Source organism: Tetrao urogallus, assembly GCF_951394365.1.
Source record: "Tetrao urogallus genome assembly, chromosome: 5".
Taxonomy (NCBI): domain Eukaryota; kingdom Metazoa; phylum Chordata; class Aves; order Galliformes; family Phasianidae; genus Tetrao; species Tetrao urogallus.
In genome coordinates this window covers 5,737,455-5,759,297 of record NC_136818.1, presented here as the reverse complement: position 1 = coordinate 5,759,297, position 21,843 = coordinate 5,737,455, and the positions used below count along the sequence as shown (strand labels likewise).

At 42.4% G+C, this 21,843-nt stretch overlaps 2 protein-coding genes across 2 annotated transcripts in view; one reads left to right on the top strand and one right to left on the bottom strand.

Moving 5' to 3' along the window:
* ZFYVE9 (zinc finger FYVE-type containing 9) overlaps positions 1–2,707 on the top strand; it is a gene marked incomplete at both ends in the record, with an annotated part of 34,682 nt that extends 31,975 nt beyond the window's left edge. Inside the window, 3 exons of the mRNA XM_079535387.1 lie at positions 567–672; positions 1,562–1,738; positions 2,546–2,707. Of these exons, the coding sequence (XP_079391513.1) occupies positions 567–672; positions 1,562–1,738; positions 2,546–2,707 (445 nt within the window). The remainder of the gene's footprint in view (positions 1–566; positions 673–1,561; positions 1,739–2,545) is intronic.
* Positions 2,708–6,996: 4,289 nt separating this feature from the next.
* CC2D1B (coiled-coil and C2 domain containing 1B) overlaps positions 6,997–21,843 on the bottom strand; it is a gene marked incomplete at both ends in the record, with an annotated part of 28,441 nt that continues 13,594 nt past the window's right edge. Inside the window, 13 exons of the mRNA XM_079535461.1 lie at positions 6,997–7,116; positions 7,789–7,879; positions 11,012–11,111; positions 11,874–11,925; positions 13,214–13,272; positions 13,864–13,937; positions 14,425–14,541; positions 14,829–14,887; positions 15,364–15,489; positions 16,064–16,236; positions 18,405–18,597; positions 19,205–19,317; positions 21,482–21,554. Coding sequence (XP_079391587.1) covers positions 6,997–7,116; positions 7,789–7,879; positions 11,012–11,111; positions 11,874–11,925; positions 13,214–13,272; positions 13,864–13,937; positions 14,425–14,541; positions 14,829–14,887; positions 15,364–15,489; positions 16,064–16,236; positions 18,405–18,597; positions 19,205–19,317; positions 21,482–21,554 — 1,350 coding nt within the window. The remainder of the gene's footprint in view (positions 7,117–7,788; positions 7,880–11,011; positions 11,112–11,873; positions 11,926–13,213; positions 13,273–13,863; positions 13,938–14,424; positions 14,542–14,828; positions 14,888–15,363; positions 15,490–16,063; positions 16,237–18,404; positions 18,598–19,204; positions 19,318–21,481; positions 21,555–21,843) is intronic.

The following is a 21,843-nucleotide window of genomic DNA, read 5'->3' as shown; positions in this document are numbered from 1 at the left end:
AATGAAATGTTACAGGACACATTCTGCAGTGTGAGTAGTGTTTAAAGGTATCGCAGGCCTCCACCAACATTATACATGAACAAAAAGCAAATCATTTCCTGTTGCTCTTTTAACAACTGATTAGAGTTCAGTCCTGGTGCAGAGCTTAGCTGGAAACATGCAGGAAGCTCCATCCTGAACTCCAAGTATCAGAGGGCTGGGGTTGCAGTGGACAGCAGGGCCTCTGTGCCTCTTGGCTCTTCCCCCATTAAGAACCCCCAGGCTTAGCATCAGCATGGCAATTAGCAGTTGTACGCAGGGTCACTTTTTTGGCACCCTTTGTTCAAGGAGCTCCCTTCTGAGGCTAGTTCTGGTCTGTGCCCCATTTAGTTGATGTGGTTAATTTGCTTTGTTGTAGTGGTTCAAAGTGCAGAGCACTCAGTTACGAAAACAACCTGCAGCAATTCTGTTGATTTAGGTGTACCAGAGGCACTGTCCTTTGATCTAAGAGATACTTTTCTTTTGCAGTATCCTCTATTAATATCTCCTGCTAAGTAGGAATTTACCCTTTTCCCTCCACTTTGCAGTGTTGTAAGCCCTATTGATGGCAAATCAATGGAGTCTATAACAAGTGTGAAGATATTTCATGGCTCAGAGTACAAGTCAAATGGAAAAGTCATTCGATGGACAGAGGTAAGTGGAGCATTTTAGGACTGCAGCTGCAGCAGTCTTTCTGCATCCTGCTCTCCCTACATTACCAAAATTATAGCAGTGAATTCTTCAGAACAAACCTGGAGCAGATTTTCTAAGTGTGCAGAGAGGTTCTGCAAAGCACAGTCCAGAGTACAGCGTCCTGCCTCGGCTGCGTAACTCACCCTGCTGTCGTGGCCATTTTCTACCTGCAGCCTGCTTTGTGCTCACTGCCTCTTCTCGTGCTGTCTTGTTGAACATAGGAAGAACTGGAAAAATGCTTGCTCACTGTGTTACCCAAGGTAACAGGTGGTTTCACCTGTATTTTGTATTAAAAGCTACCTTTTAAAAGGTGGATAACTCTTACCTATTTTAAAAAAAATGCTATTCTGAGCCCTCTTTTCTAAAATTTGAAGTGGCTTACAGCATTTACTCCATTAAGAAACTGCACTAGTGTTGTTAGCTTTGACTCTGCCAGCACACAAATGCTAATGGTAAGGATTTCTGGAATTGTTTCACTTATCTGCCCAGGAGGAAACAAGTCAAATCTTTCTACAGCTTTGCTACCTTACCCTTCTTCTTCCAGATTTATCTGGAGGTTAAGTTCACTGACAACAACACACATTTTTTCTGACTTCTGCTGAAAGTGTGGATGTTCTGAAATGAGCACCCCTTTAAAAACAAATAGTGTACAACAATAGTGACTTTCTGTAATGAAGCTTTTGATGAAACTGAAAGATTTTGGAAAACATCTGTATAAATATCTTGTTTGAGGGATAGTTTGTCTTTCACTGATGTTCATCAAGAAACTTTTCTTGAAGTCTTCTTTCATAAAAAATTTTGAATGGCATTTAATTCACTTCATGTTCTGTACCTTAATTCTTTCCTTCAGGTGTTTTTCCTGGAAAATGATGAGCAACACAATGGTCTGAGTGACCCAGCTGATCACAGCAGACTGACTGAAAACGTGGCAAAAGCCTTCTGTTTAGCTCTTTGTCCTCATCTTAAGTTGTTAAAAGAAGATGGCATGACTAAGCTTGGTCTGCGCGTTACTCTCGACTCAGATCAAGTAAGTCTGGAATAGCTCCACAGTTTAATGACTGGGTGGTTGGTTGCTTTCTCCTCCTCTCCCCCCCCCAATAAAACCAAACAACCACCCAATGCTTATCAAGTACTGCTATTATGTGGTGTTTGGGAAAATCTGTTACCAAGGGAGAGCCAGTGCAGTGTGCGTAAATAGCGAGCCCATAGCAGCACCCGCTCTGTAGTCAGACCTGGAACAGCCCTTGGAGGTGCAGGCTGGAGACACCTGCTGAGAGATGCTGTAAGCTGGCCTTTCCACCAGGAGCTGAAGAAGGAAGTAGAAAAAAAATGTTCTTGTGTGAGCATAAAACAGCGTTTAGAAGTATGGCTGTTGATAAAAGATCACACTGCATGTGAGGCAGAGAAACAGATGGGAGCTTCCCTTAGAGTGCTCCACAGCAAACACTAGAAGCAGAGAGAAGGGGCTTCTGGCACGCCAGCTGGCCATGCCTTGAGTGAAGTGTGCTTAGCATCATCCAGGTCTTAAATACTGCATGCCTTAATCTGATAGTGCAGGGTATGGTTCCTGCTGGTCTGGAAGCTCAGCTTTGGTAGAACAGTGGGGAAAAGAAAAAGCTGCTTTTGTCCAGGCACTCACTGGGAACACAGAAAGCACCAAACAAGTGGGTAGGCTGATCTCATGCTGGCTGCATGCTGTTCATGGGCCTGACTTCCCCTGGCTGAGACAGGAGGCATCGCACACAGCTCATCCTTCTGCACAGCACTTCCCCCTCGACCCTGAGCCTGCTATCCCCTTCTGTGTAAAACCTACTGTGACTTTGTATTTTTTTAGGTTGGTTATCAAGCTGGGAGTAATGGACAGCCACTGCCTTCTCAATACATGAATGACCTGGACAGTGCCTTAGTTCCAGTGATTCATGGAGGGGCATGTCAGTTGAGTGAGGGGCCAGTCATAATGGAGCTCATCTTTTATATTCTGGAAAACATCTCATAAGAGGACTTCATTTTCTGTTCAGACCTGTTCCAGCAGCAGTTGTATCTGAATCATTTGCACTTTAAAACTGGAAAAATTAAGCTTTTGGTAACACTATTAAGGGGAGGTGGGGGGTGGGGGGAGGTGGGAGGGACAGTTGTTCCATAATTCTAAATCTTCTATGCATTGTCAACAAACAGAGGATCAGGGCAGCTTCTATACTACAACATGGCTATGCTATCCTTGCAGCTAATAACTTCTGTTACTGTTTAGAAAAATGCTCATGTTTAAAGACAGAGTACACGACTGTAAATGCTCAAACGAGTACAAAGATCACTGGGGCGTAAATAAAAAGTGAAACTCCTATCTTGTACTGTTTGTAGATGGACAAGTAAGAAACAACAGTCGAGACCTCCATTCTGACCTCATCATAATGCCGTCTGTGGTAATTCTGTAGACATTAAAAAGTAACGTTTACATCGTTTTGACCAGATTATTGGTTGAAATGTGTTTGGAGGAGCCCTGGAGAGATTACGTAGCCATAACTGCGTTTGTGAGTGAGTCTGAATGAGAAGGGCGAGCAGCTCTCAGAAAGCGGTATGATCCACGCTGCAGTTTTGTGTGTGAAATAGGCTAGTTTACTTTTATCCCCCACTCTATTTACTGTAAAAAAAAGAAAACAACAAAAAAAAAACAACAAAAAGAGAAGTTTGTTGGTTGTTCTTTTTTTTTTTTTTTGTTACCTCAGCTGATTTCTGTAACCTTCTAGAACACCTCTGTTCTTCTCTACTTTGTTTACAAGTCTGTATGAATTTCAGATACCTGTCCCAAGCAGAGGAATAGTCCTAAAGTGCAGTTATTTCCCCTTTCCCCCAGTAGGTCCTGCTTTTTAAAGAGAGTAACACCCAGGGCAGCTTTAAGTCTCCTCCCTGCTGTACGCTGTAGTGTAATGCTAGTGTCATGTAATACAAGACAGCTTGCACTTATTAGCAGCACCATGTAAAAGCTTACCTGTGATAAAAGTATAGAGTGTCTGTTTCTGCATGTTCTGCTGAAAAAGGCTTTCTGGTCAGCTCTGGAAACTTGCACATGGCCCAGTGCTCTTGGTCTCACCTGGGAGGGTGCTATGGAAGCAGCTGCTCACAGCTGGCACAGCACTGTGGAGCTGGAATTGACACAGCTAGAAGAAATGTGATTTCAGTCTCCCCGGATTAAATTGTTCCAGTGGAAAGCTGCTAACGAGCAGGAGCAGGGGGCTGTCTGTTGAGCCAGGCAAAGCAGCTCTGAACTCCTTCAGGAAGGGGGTGAACATTTCCCACTGCTGTCTATATGGAAAATTAGTGGGGAAAGGGAGACTACTTACATAGACTTAAGACAGTATCTCAGACCTTGCATTGTCCCTACTTGCATCAGTTGTGCTGGATGCAGTGGGGATCATTTTGTTGCTGCTGTGTGTGAGCGAGACAGGCAGCCTTTCAGCCAGAAGGAGAAGTCCAAGGCTACTGTGAGACCAATGCTATGTTCTTTAAACAAATATACAGCATCAGCTGGGCAAAGGAAAAGGTAACTGTACGCAGTGATGCATTTTATGTAAAGCCAGCACCGTGTATGTACAGAGTGCATCTGTGAATAAATGGCTACTGCTTTTTAAAAAAAAAGTTCTACAAATTTATGGCAAATTACAGCTGTTAGCACCTGATGTTTCAAGAAGAAAGGCCACACTGCTGGGGTCCCAATCCAGAGATAAACACTGGCCAGCAAGAGGTAGTGCTTTAGTAACACTTACCCCATTAAGTGTCCGGTAAGTACAGCCTTACCTCTGGCAGTTGGGAAGAGGTGGCTTCATGTTTCAGGGTGGCCAAACGAACCTTAAACAATGAAAAGCCTCCCTGTGTATTTGTGCAGTGGAGCAGGAACTAAGGTTACTTTCAGCCTCCCTCCTGCCCATGTTGCTGCACAGCGCAGCACTATGTGGTGTAGGCAAGATTTGGTATCTGGAAGAGAGTTATGTAAACAAAGTAAAAAAAAAACCTTCCTCCTATAGCCTGCACTCCAGCTTTGCCACAGCAGCAGCTTCCCAAGTTACCTCAGTTGCATTGTCCTGCTTAATAATGCAGTAAAAGAGGTGAGAAATGTTGATCTTCTCTTCCTTTGCCCCAGAAGTCATTTAAGTTTGGGTTACGTTTGTGCAGAACACTATCAACTGGTGACTGACATGTTTGCTTCAACCATAGCCTTTTAAATGACCTTAATTACCATGTTGTTAAGAAATGAGTACTTGTTTTAGAAAAAAAATTGTACTTTTAAAATTCAGTTAGTTAACACTGCAAAAAACTGCATATTATATTTTTATTTTCAACATGTAGTTTTGTATATTAAATTTATTGAAATTAAAAACTAAATACTGTATTGTCTTCATCTGCTCAGGAAGACAGAGGCAGCACTGCCCAACTGCTCTGGACTCTTTCCTGCCTACAGCCCCACCTTCCCCACAGCCCCCCAGCAGCCGCACTGCACGGCCCGGTGAGGCACATCCTCTCCTCTGAGGTCACTCATTGCTGTTGGCTCACAGAGATTTAAGCCCACAGATGTATTTGGTACCATTTTTTTGTATGCTGCTAATTCAAGGCATTCCTGAAAATAGTCCTAATCCCGTTTTCTACACCCCACAGAGTGGCTGTTTTCCCATCACCTGGAAGAACTGTGAAAGCCTATTTCTGTAAAAAAAGACAGTGACCATTTGTGAAGCAGCAGTCTAGCATATCTCTTTGTTTCTTTTTTTAAATAAACAAACAGACGAAAAAAGGCACAGTACCCCGGCTGCCCTGCAGTAAGCAGTGCAGTAAGCGCGGCAGACAGCGTAGCCAGAACAAAAATGCAGATCTGTAAGCACCTGCTGCTAAGAAGCATTGCAGCCTCCGCTTGTGGAAGGCAGCATCCCAAGAAGCTGAACTTCCTGCTGCAGTGGCATGCGTAGAGGAGGGGGATGCTGCTGCCAGAATTCTGCCTGAGTTTTCTCCCCTCTGTGGCAGGAAAGTGCCACTGGGCAGAGGGTGGGGGGAACAAAGTCGATGATAAGCAGAAAAAGCTGTCGCAGATTGCTCCCTGTACCGCGTTGAGTGTTGTACACTTAACAAAAAATATATCTATCTATGAAAGGCCTTACCTGGACCTTGACTGAAAAGTTTCTGTGCTGCCTCAGGGAATTTTGTTTTTAAGGGCTAACCCTTCCGCACGCCACTCTGCATAGTTAATGTAACATTCATCCTGGTGCTACGTTAGTAGTCCCACGTTAAGGCAATTCTGTCTATTTCGTGTAGACAAAATAACAACACCCTGCAGCAGCAAATTTTCTGAGCCTTACATTTGCCTTAGAATTATTAATAAGCACTATGGCTGTTACCAAAAGAGACATTAGGTTCAGTAGTGCATTCGGGTAACGTCTTTGGTGCTTGCAGCTAGCAGCATCTCTCTTCATACACGTTCATCCCACATCTCAGCTTTCTTGTGGAGCTGGGGAAGAAGAGAAAATGAAATTACTTGGCGCAGCACTAACAGATGTTCACAATCAAGGTCATATACTTAAAACACTGACATGAAGTTTCTGGGCTGTCAAGCAGAAAAGTCAACGGAGCGAAATCATTGAGCTCTAGCGACAGAAAGTGCTCATGTGTCCAGTCAGTGCACAAGGCCAAGGCACTGCCTCAAGTGCCACCACCAACACGTCCCTCAGCCATCCTGAAGCTCGGGAGCAGCTCCTTCACTGGGAGGAAGAAATCACCTGCCAGGCAGCTCGTTTGGGGCTTCCAATTCACTCTGCTGTTTTGAAACAGGACCTTGAAAATCTTAGACAATTTGGAAGCAGTGATGTGGCAAACAGGTGAATCTCATGAGTATTAGTTTAATTTATGAAATCAGAACTAAACGGTATGCTAAGGAACAGGGATCCCAAAAACTTTAGGAAGCCAAGAGAAAGATGAGGGATTTCTCATTAGAAAGTTTCTATTCATACATCATCTGTTGTCGTTGAGTTTTGCTGCATGCTTGCATAGCACAGTCATGGTCCAAAAGGACTGTACACACTGTAACACTACAACAGCGTATTTAGTACACAGACATCAGGTACAGATTCTATAACCTCATCCCTGAAGTTACATCAACTCGCCCCCACAAACACAAAGATGAATGGTATCAAAGCCATGTAATTAGGCCAGTGCCATCGTAAGGCATTGTTCCATGCAGAACGTAGCTCTGAACTTATCTGATGGCCAGAGCATCTCCACATGCTGCACTCATACCTCATATAGGAACTAGTGTTCAAGGACCAGCCAATTTTCTGTAATGGTTTGAAGATCCTGACCGCTGAGGGGCTCCCTGAGTCTCACTTTTACTTCCAGTTTCCCTCCAGTGGGTTTTCTGCCATCAAATATCTGAAAGAACCACAGAAAGAAGGGCAGTTAGTGCACACACACACACATACAGCTATGCTGCAGTGCCTCAGGCAGCCACTGCAGATGACTGCAGCACTGGGAGGTGTCACAGCCACGTGCTTCCCCAGATGCAACAGCCCATGGTTCAGCAGAGCTCATCTTCCACACAAGCCACTTAGGCAGCTTTACCATGGGCTGTGTTAGCTCTGTCTGCTAGCAGCAGGCATTCTGCCCTGAAGTACCAGTAGGCAGCTCCAAGGACAGGACGAGCAGCAGCATCCTGATGCAGTCTGTGATGCAGCCTGAGGGAGTTCTTCAGGCTCCACTTACTGAACTCACACTGGATTGTACAGCAGCTCTCTATCCATGCTGGCAGTCTTTCCTTAGCCTCTGATCTGTTGTCTACTAATGTGGGATCATCTGAATTTCTGGTCCTAACCAAGAAAACTGTCTTGACATACAAAATGTGCAGAACAGAGTGCTCAAGAAGTTCCCAGTACCAGAACTGCCACAGCTAGGACAGGCTTCAGGACAAAGCACAGCCTATTGTTCAGCAAACTCATGCAGTACAAATCTGCTCTCTGCATGTGAATCGTTTATGCGATGTGAACATTCAACTTCCCTGCATGTTCAAACATTATGAGCAGAGCACACCTCACCCAGAACACCTACCTCGATGATCTCTCTAACTTCACATTCTGACTCTAGCTTGTCCAGTTTCAGGTGTGCTGTTCCCACATGCTTGTCACTTCTGAAAAAGGACCTGTTACAAAGAAACCTGTCTGAATGGAAAGGGAAGGTTTCTCAGAACATTAAGGAGAAAGAGAAGTAAGATCATCACTGTTGGGACCATCAGTGCATCCAGGAGGTTCTCATGGTGTGCTGCTAGAACCATAAAACCAGGGTGAAAGAGACAAACCTGTAATGAATTAGGCCACAGGATACTGAAGTACTGGTTTTCCAATTACTCTCTTAGAACCAAGTTAGAAGCACAGTGAAAGCAGATGAATCCTCAACTAGCACTTGGAATGGCAGAAATTCTATTCTGCCATTCAGAAATTCTAAAAGGTTTCCTCTTTTAAGTCACTCACTTTAGGAAAAACAAGACAATTCATCATTCTTCCTGCTATCATTAAGAGACATTAAGCTACCATCAAGCAAGATGTGACGTGCACTGAAACCTCTGAAGCTGATTTTACAGAGCCTTGAAGTCATGTCAGTTGTTGTGAAAGTAAGTGGTATAAAACAATCCTTCCAAACTGCTTGTTTTGCACCTGATGAGCCAGCAATGTTTACAAACCTCACAGCATCCCTGACATTAAAATCATCCTCATCTTGATGCACTTCATGCATCACAGCCTTGCGGATGGATGTTACTGATTTTTTTAATTGTTGAAAGAACATTCATCAGCTTCCTGAAAGCATCACCACGACCACCAGTGCCCCTCTTCAGCTCCAGGCTGATACCAGACAGGAGTTCTGTAGCAAGGAGCTGCTCATGAGACAAAGCAACAATTACATTCAGAAGACATCTGAGGATTACCAAGGGAGGTCACACCAAAACTGCTTTCTGGTTTGCCCACGTCTCCCCACTTGCAGCACAATGAATGGAGAACCCCTCTGAGACCAAGTGTGAAAAGTCAATTACCATTACACTTTGGAGTATCTCTACTAAATTGCTATGGAAGAATTCTGACAGCAACAGACCCAGAACACACTCCACAGTCTGTCAGTCTGAATTTTGTTGACACAAAGCCTTCCATTCTCCAGTGATATGACTAAAGGTAGGCCCAAGTCATTTAGGTAAGTTAGAACAGGTTACCTCGCATGCTGCAGTACTTCCTTTATTCACACGCACCTTAAAATGAAGGATTACATAACTGTACTGCAGTCTGTTGGACACTTTGTTCATAAACTTTAAAAGAGAAGCACCAATCCTCCCAGCTGCTTTTTTATTTTTAAAGCATTTCTCCATATTCTAATCCAGGAAATAAAGACTGGCTCCCCTTGATCTGTTCTAGGGAGCCTGAAGGGAAGAATGAGCTTGCTGTAGGCAATGGCTTCAGAAACCTCTGGGGAAATCTCCTTTTATCTTCAGAAGGTTTTACAAGAGTTTTAAGTTAAGACTTTTCCTTTGGAAAGATGCATTGCTGGGTTTTCACTTCAAAGTGTTTTCTGAAATAAAGTTTAGCACATGACCTGATACAAGTTCCCTTTGTTCACTATGAGACCCTGAATCTGTTACATCCACGAGCACTTCTGGAAGTATTATCCAGAAAGACAACAAGTTGACAATCTTTAGAGAAGAGCCTGGAACACTTAATTCTCTCCTTCCTCCGCTGGCTGCAGGTAAGCCAGCAAATCCAGAACTGCACGAGGCAGAAAACATAAAGACTGTAGTCCACTGTCAAGGGGAGGCAGCTGGGCCTGTTTGTTGGCGTAGGTATCACATGTCATGGCAGGAAGCACATTCTGCAATTCTGCTTAGCATAAACGTAGCCTACAGGAGGCCTGGCAGCCCCAAAGACAGCTGGGGAGCAATCAGTGGGCATTTCTTATTTCTTCCCTTCCCTGTCACTGTTTGCCATGGGGAACTGCCAGCCCCTACCCCCATAAAGGAACAAGTATATATTACCCCCATAAAGGAACAAGTATATATTTAACTTGTTAGAATCCTGTTCTAAGGACAGAAAAAAATCCCTCTATGCCAGAAGAGAGAAAATGCACCCAGATTTGTTTGCTGACCTTGAGAAAGGCTTCAAAGGACAATCTGGAGCTGGCACACAATTTCATGAGTCACTGGAGAGTGTTTCCCAAAGGGTGAACTTAAGCTTCAGCTCAGAATCTAAGAACGTGTGGTTCCAGATGTGAAGAGCAAAGGATATGCCCCACATGTGCAATGATATGCAGAAAATAGGGAAAAATGTGTTTACATTTTAAAATCTGACAGATCTATGCCAAACAGGCAGGATCTCCAGCAGTGAAATCCTGAAAAACAGCAGACAGGATTGAAAGAGAAAGAGGAAAGGAAGTCAGCTATTGCTTCAGTGGAGATTTTAAATGGGAGATCTGGAAGAAAAACAATGGGAGTTTACCTCATAAATTACACAATCGACAGCATCAAAAGCATTTTAAAGAAACACTGCATCCTTTCTGCATGCTTCAAAAACAGAAACAAAGAACAGCACGAGGAGCCATTGAGACAGAACCGGGTTATGTGACATCTCACCGAAGTCATGGCTCACAGCTAACAGGGGGATGAGTGAGTAGAGGACATTGGATTTTGAACAGATGAGTGATCAGCTCAGACGAAGGATGGTTTCCTTGAGTGCCACCAACTGCTAACACCCATCTCACCCTGTTGGTCTCCGAGATGAGGGCAGTCGCGCTCTCTCAGAACAGTTTGCCAGCAGTGCTCAGTAAATATTTTAAGATCCTCAGCAGCCAAGTACAAAACTGTAACACCAGTTCTGCCATTGTCTGTTATCTGCTGTACTACTGTTCATGTTTTGCTGTCACTCGTATTCCATTACTCTACAATATTATCCAATGTAACATTTAAACCTTCTAACCCAGATGACCAAAACCAAATTGGACAAGAATCAAACCATTTAATGCTGAATCATTACCTTCTCCATCATCAATTTCTCTTAACGCACTAATCCTCAATGGATCTCCTACTTAGGATCCAACTTCTCCTAACTTCTGCTTTGTTTTCCCTTGGGAAGATACAGAGCTCAGACATACTTTGAAAGGAGTTCTGAGATACAAGAACTAGGCAGCTGTTATTGCTAACTGAAAGATAAATCATTCACTTGTGCTTCATAAATTTCAGCTACAGCACTCTTTCCAACCCTTACAACAGAAGCAATGAGAGGCAGCACACTGAACTTACCCTTTATGATATACTTCAAATTTAATTCCTTTGGACCGAATCGCTCGTCGGAAACCTCTGTGATTTCGGTTGATGTTCAACTTGAACAGCTGGTTGTATTCTACAAGACAAATGAAAGAAAGCTGTCCAAGTCCAATGAAGTCCAGCATCCTACATGTACTCACACCTCTGTCGATCTCTGCCCCATTTAAAGACACCTCACATCTGTATGAACCTCCTTCTCAGTAAGTGCAGACCCAGTTATTGAAAGACACAGAGCTGAACTCTCAGTAAGAGGGCTTTAAGACTTCCACTCTCAAGAGAATGTGCAGTTAAATTAATAGCTAACAATCTGGATATTTAATTTGAAGTCGTTTTGATACTAGATGGCTGCTTACTGAAACAATTAGAAAGAGCAATACAGCAATAAACCAAACTCAGAGTGTAAGATGATTACACATAATCAAGTCTAATACTGGTGTTCACTAAGTACAAAGGGATTTTTTTCCAAAGGTACAAAACAGAATTTTAGTTTGAAGATGCAGTCTTAAATATAAATTAAAAAAACCCCTATTTCTACAACGACAGTTTGTAAGGCTTAGAAACACCAGAAGATTAGCAAAAATCATGATTGGCAATCACACAGGGCACTGAAAAACATCCGATCCCTGGACATTCTGCAATTAGTAATTTAACTTACTCAATAAAGAAAACACATTTATTTGGTCCACCTCCCAGGAGGGCTGACAGCAACAAGTCACTTGATCACCTCACTACTTCATGACACAACTGCTCCCATCAATACTGGGATGGAGGTGAAGAAACGCCTCATCTGGACTTCACCTCTATTACGCCCTTTCCCAACAAACACAGGAGTACCAACCTGGACAGTTGCTGTTGTTAATTACAGGCGTTTTACTCTTTTGAGGTTGCTCCTATTCAAAAGAGAGAGACAGTGATAAAGATATCAGGTACTGTTCCAAAATACAGAACAGTAAGCTTTTTTACTACCAGCTCTTTAGTACCATAAAAGAAACACGAGGTTTGGGCAGGCATTATCTGAATGATAAAGTCAGTCATGGTACATTCAATACTCAAATATCTGGATATCACCGTGGTTGCAAATATGACACTAGATAAAGAATAAGCCAAAACACTGAGTTAAATACAGGTGCCACAGATAAGCTGCATGGTCACACTCAGTTCAGTCCCGTCACCATGAAGTTACTGACAGAAGCTGGTAAATCACAGGATGAACGATGCTCGCTCCATGGCACGCTAATTCTGCTCCTCTGGCATTAGCTGGAATAATAAGCTACACAAGGAATCCATCACAAGTCACTCAGGGAATTGCCCTACTATTATTTTGGCTGACAATCAATCTGTCACCAAAATGAATTAACTTTTAACCTAAAGCAGAGTACAAACCGAATCTCTGGAGACTGAACAAGGACAATGTGACCCAATTATTGCAGCTACTTTGCAACACCGATTTCAGCTATGAAGGAGAAGGGTGGTATATTTGCTCACTGGCTAAGCAATAGAGATCTGCTTTTTTCTTTTTTAATAACAATGAAAAACAGACTAAAAGCCACTTTGCTGATTCTTACTCACTCCTCTGAACACGACTGGTACATACCAAATCTGTTCTCAGTCACCCCAGTGAGGTGTGCCCTTCCATTAACTCTCGTGTAACATCATCTGCGCACACCAATTTCTCACCAGTAATTGAATTTATCCTAGCAGAATTACTGCAAAAATGTATTAGAAGGTAAAAATGTAGGCTCTGGACTCTTGCTAAGAACTAGCACTTTAAGAGCAGAAATTGTTTTTGCTCTATTGAGAGAGTAGCAGAAGTTGCAGCACTTCTGCTGATAATCAGAGTAGCAATGCATACATTGGCTCTAATGAGGGCTATTTATCAATACACATACACATAAAAAGCATCAATTTTTAAAATAAACACCAACAGAAACACGTAGCAAAGCCCAAAGCTACAGGAAAAAAAAGATTCAAAAGTCCTGCTTCTCAGAAAAAAAGGGTTCTGCTTTTTCGTTTGTTTGTTCTCCTTAAATACACTGAAGCAATGTGACTGAAAATACTAAAAGTGTTTCCCTTGTTAGAAGAAAGCCTGCACTCCCTCCCTGAAGTCCTTGCAAGTGAATCCAATGATAAAGGTCACAAAGTGAGACACAACAGAAGGCTCAGCACACACACACTCACCGTGCTCGGGTAATGAAATTCAAACTTCACAAACGCATCCAAATCTTTAGGTGCCACACCTGAAGGAGAGAAGAGTCAGTCAATCCCAACAGCTAGTACAATGATTTTCACTGCATCTGTATTGTTTAGCAGGATTTTCAGAAGCACCTAACTGGTTTTCAGAAAGACTCATTACCTGTTTTTTAATAACTGAAGAACCCATCCATTAATCTGAAATCCAAAAATAAACGTCTACTTTCTTAATGCTAGTCCTGAGACAATGCAGCACAGATTGTTTACAAGCCCCAGAAATGAGGTACTAAAAGCAGTGATGTTGGCAGGGAAAACTACTGTCTGCTGAAGGGTCAATACAGATGGTGCAGAGCTACAGAGGGCACTCGTAACAAAATCCAAGACACATGAAATTCAATCTATGTAAGTGAACCCACGACAATTTGAAGTTATTTCCTCTATCCAGACTGAACCCAGATTCTCTTTGTTCTTATGCTTTGGGTTTTATTTGTGTGCCTCTCTGCGCCTGAACCCTAGTCATTCTGCAGAGCACTGGTTACAAAGTTCTGATCCTCAAGTGATCTTTAGGGTAGAAAAGTATCATTCCTCACTACCTCCCCCTACTTACTCAAAGACCACACATCCTTCTAAGTTCATACCTGGTGGAGCTGGTAGGTTTATCCCCCGGACAATAAGAAGGTGCATCTCTGTACTGTTGAGCTCAGAAAATATCCTGTGAAAAAATAAAGACAAAAAGTGTATTCACCTCAGCATCCAAACACCATTGATCCACTGCCACACCAGGATGCCGTGAACTTTTTCAACAGCATATTCCTGCAAAGATGATTTTCAGAAATAACAGAAGAGTAAGGAAAGAATGTGAACCAAAACAAAACCAAAACCATCTCTGAGGCATAGCGAAAAATGCCAAGAACCAAGGTCAAAGACACCGGGATTGAATGAGACAGACAGAGGAAGGAAGGGTCACTGATGTAGCCAAACATGAGAGATGAAGATGGAAACAGCAGATCAAGCTGGAGATAGCCTGAGAACAAAAGGACACAGAAGAACACCTCCTTCGTATTTTAAGTGGTTATGAGTGTCCTTTCATGAACACTAAAACCCTATGTGCCACCTGAGTTTACCGAAGCCAACAATATCCTAAGAGCTAGAAATTAGAAACTCATTCCAGTCTAAGAAATCCCTTCGTTTTTACACACCTTATCATCTTAAAAGTTCTCTCCTCAAAGTGATGGCTTGGGGGATCCATTCCTTGTGCTCGTGCAAGCTGTAGGATATCCAAGTCCTTCTTACACCCTTGTGCCAGCTTCTCAAACCTGTGAAAAAACCACAGGAAAGTCACACGCTGTGGAAGCGTGGAACATCAAAGCCAGACACAGGCCACAGAGTCATCCTCAGATCAGACAGCTGAGCGCGACCTGGCGAAGCAGGCCTCACCATTACTACCCCTGGAACACAACGAGGCTCTTGCAGGCCTCACCATTACTGTCTCACGTAACAAGAAGAATCTTACCAACCCAATCTCTTTAAAGGAGGTTAGGCAGACTCAAGCCTGAAATGATCACTTATGGGACGATTAATAATGGCGAGCAGCAGGTCTTACCGAGTCGTTTCAGCTACGTTTCCCAGATGCATGAACTGCTTGGAATACTGCAAACATTTCTGTCAACAGCAACAAACAAATACAGACGCGCTTTAATGATCTTCACACACAAGTTCATGTTTGGCAGCAAGATATGAGGCTCATAAAAGCCTAATTTAAGCCAAGAATCCAGATTTTTCCCAAGTCGCCCCAGAAGATCCATCCCCCAGTCCTCTAAGCCCAAAGTTGAGCACTCATCTATTCAAGCTGCTCTATCCTACTGCTTTTTAAACGACTCATTTTCTAGAAGTTCAGCCAAAGGCTACTCGGTTGAGTACTATTTTCAAACTTGTGTGCTCACATCTAACAGTGATAATTTGATAGTTCCAAGCCTCCAAGCACCCTCTAACTTCAACTAGTGGAGAAGCGAGCTCTGAAAATGTTTCACTCTAGGACATGCAGGATACAACATACTTTACAAGAGTATTAATAAAATCCTGGAAACGTTATAAGAAAGATAAAATGAACACATTTTTTGCAAGGATAAAACAGTTACCTCATGTTGGTCCTTCAGCAGTTTTATGAGCTGTGTGTACACTTCATCTGCTTTCTGAGATAGTCTGACATCTTCATGGTGTATAAAGATAAAACCACCCTCTTCATCTGTAGGAGGTGATGGCAGCTGCAAAACAAAAACACCGCATTTCAGAGCCCTTGTAAGAAACAATGAGATAGACAAAAAGTAGTCAGAACGTAAGGAAAGGTCAGCGAAGGGAGACAGGCTGTTTAGGTAATTCCAACCCAACCACTGCTTATACCCTGCAGAACAAGTTGTAAGACCCCACAAAATGCCTTACAGCTCTAGCTCCCTGATTATGCAGGTCAAGAGAGATACCACAGCACGGTGTGATTTCCCCACCTACCCACACACCAGCAGGAGCTAGACATCACTGCATCACATTCACCTGATCCCCAGCCCAAAATGGAGTTAAGACACGACCAGGAGGCGTACTCACACCACAGACCCAGGGAACACTTTCAAGCTGCACAGTTTAGGTGTGCCATTGCACATCAGGAGCAAACCCTTTACAGAGACTGGATTTTCTCAGAATCCAGCACAATTTCAGGGCTCAGTACCCACATCTGCTACTTGTGTGGTTCTAACTAGTTTTGTGTCAAGAGATATTATTAAATCATCCAGCATTTTAAGTATGCAATTAAATGTCTGAGAATACGATACAAAGCAGTCTACTAACCTTGGAAATATCAACAAGTTTGCCACATTTTGCTTCCTCAATCTTCAGGTCAAAGGTCTTAGCTGTTCTGAGATACATCTTAGCCTGTTCAAGATTATTTTCCTTCTTTGCTTTGATGGCTGCCTTCATATATTGCTTCTTTCTGTTCTCCAGAAGTTCCAGCTGTTCCCTAGCTGAAAAACAGTTGTATAAAAATTCTCACTCATCCGACACTGACATGGCCCTGAAACAGTTTTACCATGTTCAGTTTATAGTCAAGAGAAAAAACAGTAAAAGTACAGACATCGACCGAGGACATTTCCTTACTGCACTTCATTGTTTCTTGGCTAGTTTCAATCTCATTTATCAGCATGAGAAACACTTCCTCATATCATGGCATCCTTCATAACAAAAAACAACAACTCACAGCACTGCACAAAGATACTTCAAAGTGTCACAACAAATCACAACAGCTGACAGGTAAACAGCCAAAGCCAAATTCAAACTTTCAGCTAGCCATTTAAACTCCTCAAAGACAGCGAATATTACGAGCACATGAACCTTGAAAGCACTTCTGTTTACTCATTTCCCTTCTCCCACTCTCTCTGTCAGAGAAAACAGATAAGACAGTGTATGCAGGCACACTAAGACACATCCATCTCTGCTTATTTGTAATTCCTTGCCATCTTAACTGTTTTCTTAAGTCTTAGCTCTTCTCTTTCATCCTCAAAGCAATAAGGACAATCACACAAGATAGAAAAGATTGCTATACAATGTACCAGGTTGGTGTATTTTGCCCCTTAGTTTACTTCACTTAGGAAACGGTACAGCATCAGCTGAGTACAGCCATTTCCAAAGATGCTCACAGTGTATTCACCACTGCACTCTACTTGTAATTACACAAGCTAAACAACACCTACAAGAGGTGTCTGTCTCTGCCAAAAAATACACAAGTAATTCTCATGCTATGTTCACTGCTGTCAGATGAGCATCCCACTCTCACAAGAGAAGCTGCTACCCTACAGCTGTGAGCAACTTGTCCCATTGGCCAAAACCAAAGTGATTAGAAAATGTAGCTAGCCCAGTTTTCACTGAGACAACATAACCAGGATACAGAGTTCTCTGTGAGGCTGAGATGCAGAACACAGTTATTTTCAAAGAAAATCTGTGCAAGATGAACTTAATAGAGCCATTATTCATACTCATCTTGGCTCCTTTCCTAGTGTAGAACTGAAGTGTTTCACTGCACCCCCATAGCTCTTTATGCCTCACATACTCTGACCAAAAAAAGCTGATTATCAACTAAGCTGCACTTCATAATTCTGGGAGAGAGAAGGAAATTAGATGTGAGTCACAGAAAGTAGTTTAGCTAGTGAAATATAGCTCTACGATAGCAAAGTACTGGCATTCTGTTGTGAAGATGAAGTCTGTATGAATCTGCGTCAGTTCTTATTGCACCTACTGGTCTCATTTTAAGGTATCTGAAATGCCCAGGACAGATCACTGACCAGGCGATGCCAGAGATGACGTAATACCACCTTCTTCACAGTAAGAGTCTAGAGCAATTCATTTAAGAGATGAATACGCCAGCTGAAATTGCAGAAACCTATTTTCATGAGGATTTGAGGACTTTCAAAGCCAAAACACAGAACTTCTATGTTTCTTTAAAAAAACAAGCCATGGAACTTTCTGAAGAGATGAATTATCAGGCACACTGAATACCTTTGCATTCTGCAAAAGAACTCATGTCAGGTAAGCAGGCAGTTTGCTTTGTCCTGAGGAAGCACCCAGGGCAGGGTGGGATTATGGTCGAGGCACCACAGCAGTAAGAGCTCAGGCACTGCTGCTGCGTGCCCAAATCGCTCAGTGAGGTGGTGGCTGTACAATTAATCTTGTACAGACAATTGTTCAGTGACCTTAGGATAGGAGGAATAGAGATTGATGAATTACTGCCCATGTACTGGTTTGATATCCTTGGGTGAAACATGAGGCAGAAACCACTGTTTCATACAGGAAGCTGCATTACATTGATGAATCATTCAAACTGGTGAGCCATCCACTCTAATGAGAGTCAAGTTCAACTGTGAGCAGAGTTAAATATTATGAATCAATATATTTGTTACATCAAAATTAATTAAAAACCCAATCAACCTTATAATTACACATGCTGCCTCTGTGAAATAAAGGCTGTATGGATGGTCTGCCCTCCAGCAGACAAATATACCAAGGCTCCTGACAGAGGAAATCTATATCATGCATTCACAAGCTTAGATCTAAATCATAAAGAAAAGGAGTCTTCATCAAGGTATTAGTGCAAATGACTTCACATGGATCACAGGGAATACTGATCCCACCACCTTACCAGCTGGAGGAAGATGATCCACTGACTCTGCCTTGTCCGGGCTGGAGGGCGATGCAACTTGTTTCACACACTCAGGAGAGCTTTCCTCCTCAGCTACAGCAGATGGCACTGTAATGGGCTTAACAACCTGAGTCAGCTTTCCAGGCAGCTGAGCAGGCTTCTTGGCAACTGGGGCCTGTGTCAGAAGTTCATTCTACCATAACAGAAGTAATTTCATATTCAGTGCACAAAATGTAACCCAGAGGATGGTATCTCAAGCATCAATAAACCTGGTTATCACTACACCAGCCCCCTAATACCACTTTTGAGAGGTGTATAACATTCCAGACTGTGAATTCTAACTTCTGGGGTCTATAAGTAGGGCTGTGCCAGGAGGCAGCTGACCCATTGCAAGCTCCGAACCTCTGCTATAAAAGGGACAAAAGCAGTGTTCAACAACACAGTCGTTTCAAAAAGAGCAAGTGCATGCATCAAAAACATCATCCAGGAATTCTCTCCATTAAATCCTATTCTGGTTGAAAGCACAAGCATAATCAGCAACCAAATTTAGCTAAGGAAAGAAATTAAACCAAATCCTAAATGCAAATACTGCGTGACAAGACACAGTGAGTGCTGATCATCCTGAGGAAGCACAAACATAGAAACTATTGGGATGCAGGAATACAACATAGGTTTAAGCACCTCTGAACAATGTAAAGGTATGGCCAGAACCTGAGGTGTTCGCTTTGAAACTGAAAGTCGTCTCATTATACCAGAAGAAACAAAATTTAGACTTCTAAACATATAAAAGAAACACAAACCTCATCCTCTTCATCGTTATCCTCCATGCTTGCCAGCTTGCTGGCATTTTCCAGAACAGCAGCTATAGTTCTGTCACCACTTGGTGCTGCAACACCAGGAAGGGGGGGAAATCCTAAGGAGGAAAGAAGCAATGAGTTGTGCAATGTGTATGTTTTGACTTCCATTTATCTTCTTTTTTCTGTGAAGTTATTTCTATAAAGTATTAATTATCATATTTTGTAAGTTAGTATATCTAGACGGAGGCCAAGGCCAAAAATCTTTGCTAGGTGGGCTTAACAATAAACTTCTCACCAATATCCAAGCTTAAGGGATGATGCTAAAATGATGCAGTAGCAGAGCATAGTTTTCTAAGTTCAACAACTGGCAGCCAACCAAGGAACCTTACAACTTCAGAAAATTGGTAGGAGATGCTCAGAAACAGTACATAATTTAGCCTCTCTCCTTTACAACCAGATGTGCAGCAGATTGTACAAACAGTTGCTGGCTTTTTTTTTCCTCTTTTACTACAGCCTCACTTTATTTGGCATACAGTCCATGAGAAAAGCAGCAATACCCCATACACCTATAAAAAAGACATAGCTGAAGTCCAGAAAATGGTCTATAACACTAGCTGTCAAAGGATATGCTGAAAGTTCTATTGCAATGGAGAGATTGCAAAGTAAAGCAAAAATGCAGTAGTTAAATGTGAAGTATAAGGAGAACAATCCTTTTGATCATTTTATTAGCCTTTTAAGGATGGGAGGAAGGCTGGATGATGAATGATAAATTCTGATTTCCATGCCACCAGTTCATTGTCAGCTTCAAACAGCACAGATGCCCCTGATCTTCTAAATTAGTAAGGTTTGTCTCATTAATATGTAGCAAGCATTCTTGTTGCCAGTCTCATTAGAAGGGCTAAGAAATAATGACTAAACTGCTTTTGAGCTTGGAGATGGCTGCTGTGGGTACATAACTAATCTGATGTATACAGGCAGGCAGAACACGGGACCTTACGCCAACGGCCCTGTGTGACACCAGCTTCATTAGTAAGCAGCATTTCTGTCCCCACAAAGGTCAGGACTGCTACTTATCATCACCCCGATGCAATGAAACACACTGTCAGCCCTGTATAATCTCACAGCTGGTTTCAGTGACTGCCTGACCGCCGTCTTCAACATAAATCACATAGCTTCTAACTCCTGACTAGAAAACATGCAGCTGTGTGAAGAAAATGAGGAGTTATGCATATTTTCAGAAGGCTAAACCTGGAGTACCTCATTCTCACCACAATTGATGATCACTACGAATTAGATTGTGTCCTAGAGCACGAGTTGCTGAACTGCTGCTTTTCAGGGGCAGATCCAGAGTAGGAGCTGTTGAAAGCACAACACGGCAGACTTGGCACTGCCTACCTTACCACTATGTACTTTACTCCTGCTGAAGAGTTTGCCATTGCCACATTTGACAGTGACAAAAAGCCACCTGATTTGTGTCCTTGTGAGGATTTTTTTCCCCCAAACTAGAAACTCTAAGCAGCATTTTGCTGCACGGTGCATCTTATCACAAGAACACATCACACAAGGCAAAAGGAACTGTTTCTCCCAAGGAGAGAAACAGTATCATGCAAGCCAGAGATGAAGTATTCGTAGATGACCTTGCCCAAACCTTTACAGACAAAGCACTCTAAGTTCTGAAGAAGATAAAAGAAGAGAGAACATGTCTCATGGAGTTTCATTTTCTGTCTCTGTCACTGTCTCAGTGTGACACAGGCATGATTTGTTTCATCTCTGTACATTACTTTTACTGGCCTTGAGAATGGCAGCATTCATCTGACTTGTCAAGCATTGCAAGGAGATATTTAATTAAACACAGAGATCTGAAGCTGTTTACTGGGAAAAAACAGAATGGGAAACATCAGGTAAAATTCTTCCAGTTTCAAAAATCTCCTTCTCCTACCCAAGAGAGACCAAACATCCCAAGTTTATCCTTTCCTCCACAACTAGCAGAGAGTTATATTCATCATCATCTGCTCATCATTACGTTGCTTAACTCTCCCAAACAGGGTTGCTTTCAACTTCTGGCACTGTCAAAAAATATTTACCAGTGTGAAAGCTTGAGAGCATTTTGATAAGCAGTTTTAAAATGTATTCTTCAGTGCTAACCAAAAGGAAATGCCAGTCAACTGAACTGAAAAAAGGAAGAGACACTTCATAGGACGAGTAGGCAATACCTGCACAACTCCTGCAGAGCCCAGAGCACATACAGAAGTTGCAATTAGGACACAGGGTCACACTTACCAGGAGGAACAGGTAGCTCAGAAAAGTTAACTTTTCTCCCTGCTTTATGGGCTCTTATGGCATCCTGGTATTGCTGAAATCAAAGGCACTCAATAAGACATAAAATGGAGTTTTATGTTAATTGTAAGTTACTAATCATTTATATTTAACTACCCCAACTATTGCAGAATACACAGTATTTTGGTATTAAGTTGTATATGCATACCACCACTCTCTAATTCTGAGGACAATCTTGCTTCAATGATTATTTACAAACTCCTTCTGGAATAGTAAAAAATGCCAGAGGGAAGTAAAAACACTGCTCTGAAACAAAAGCTTTCCTAAAATTTTAAATCTCTAAATTACCTCATTGACATATTAAT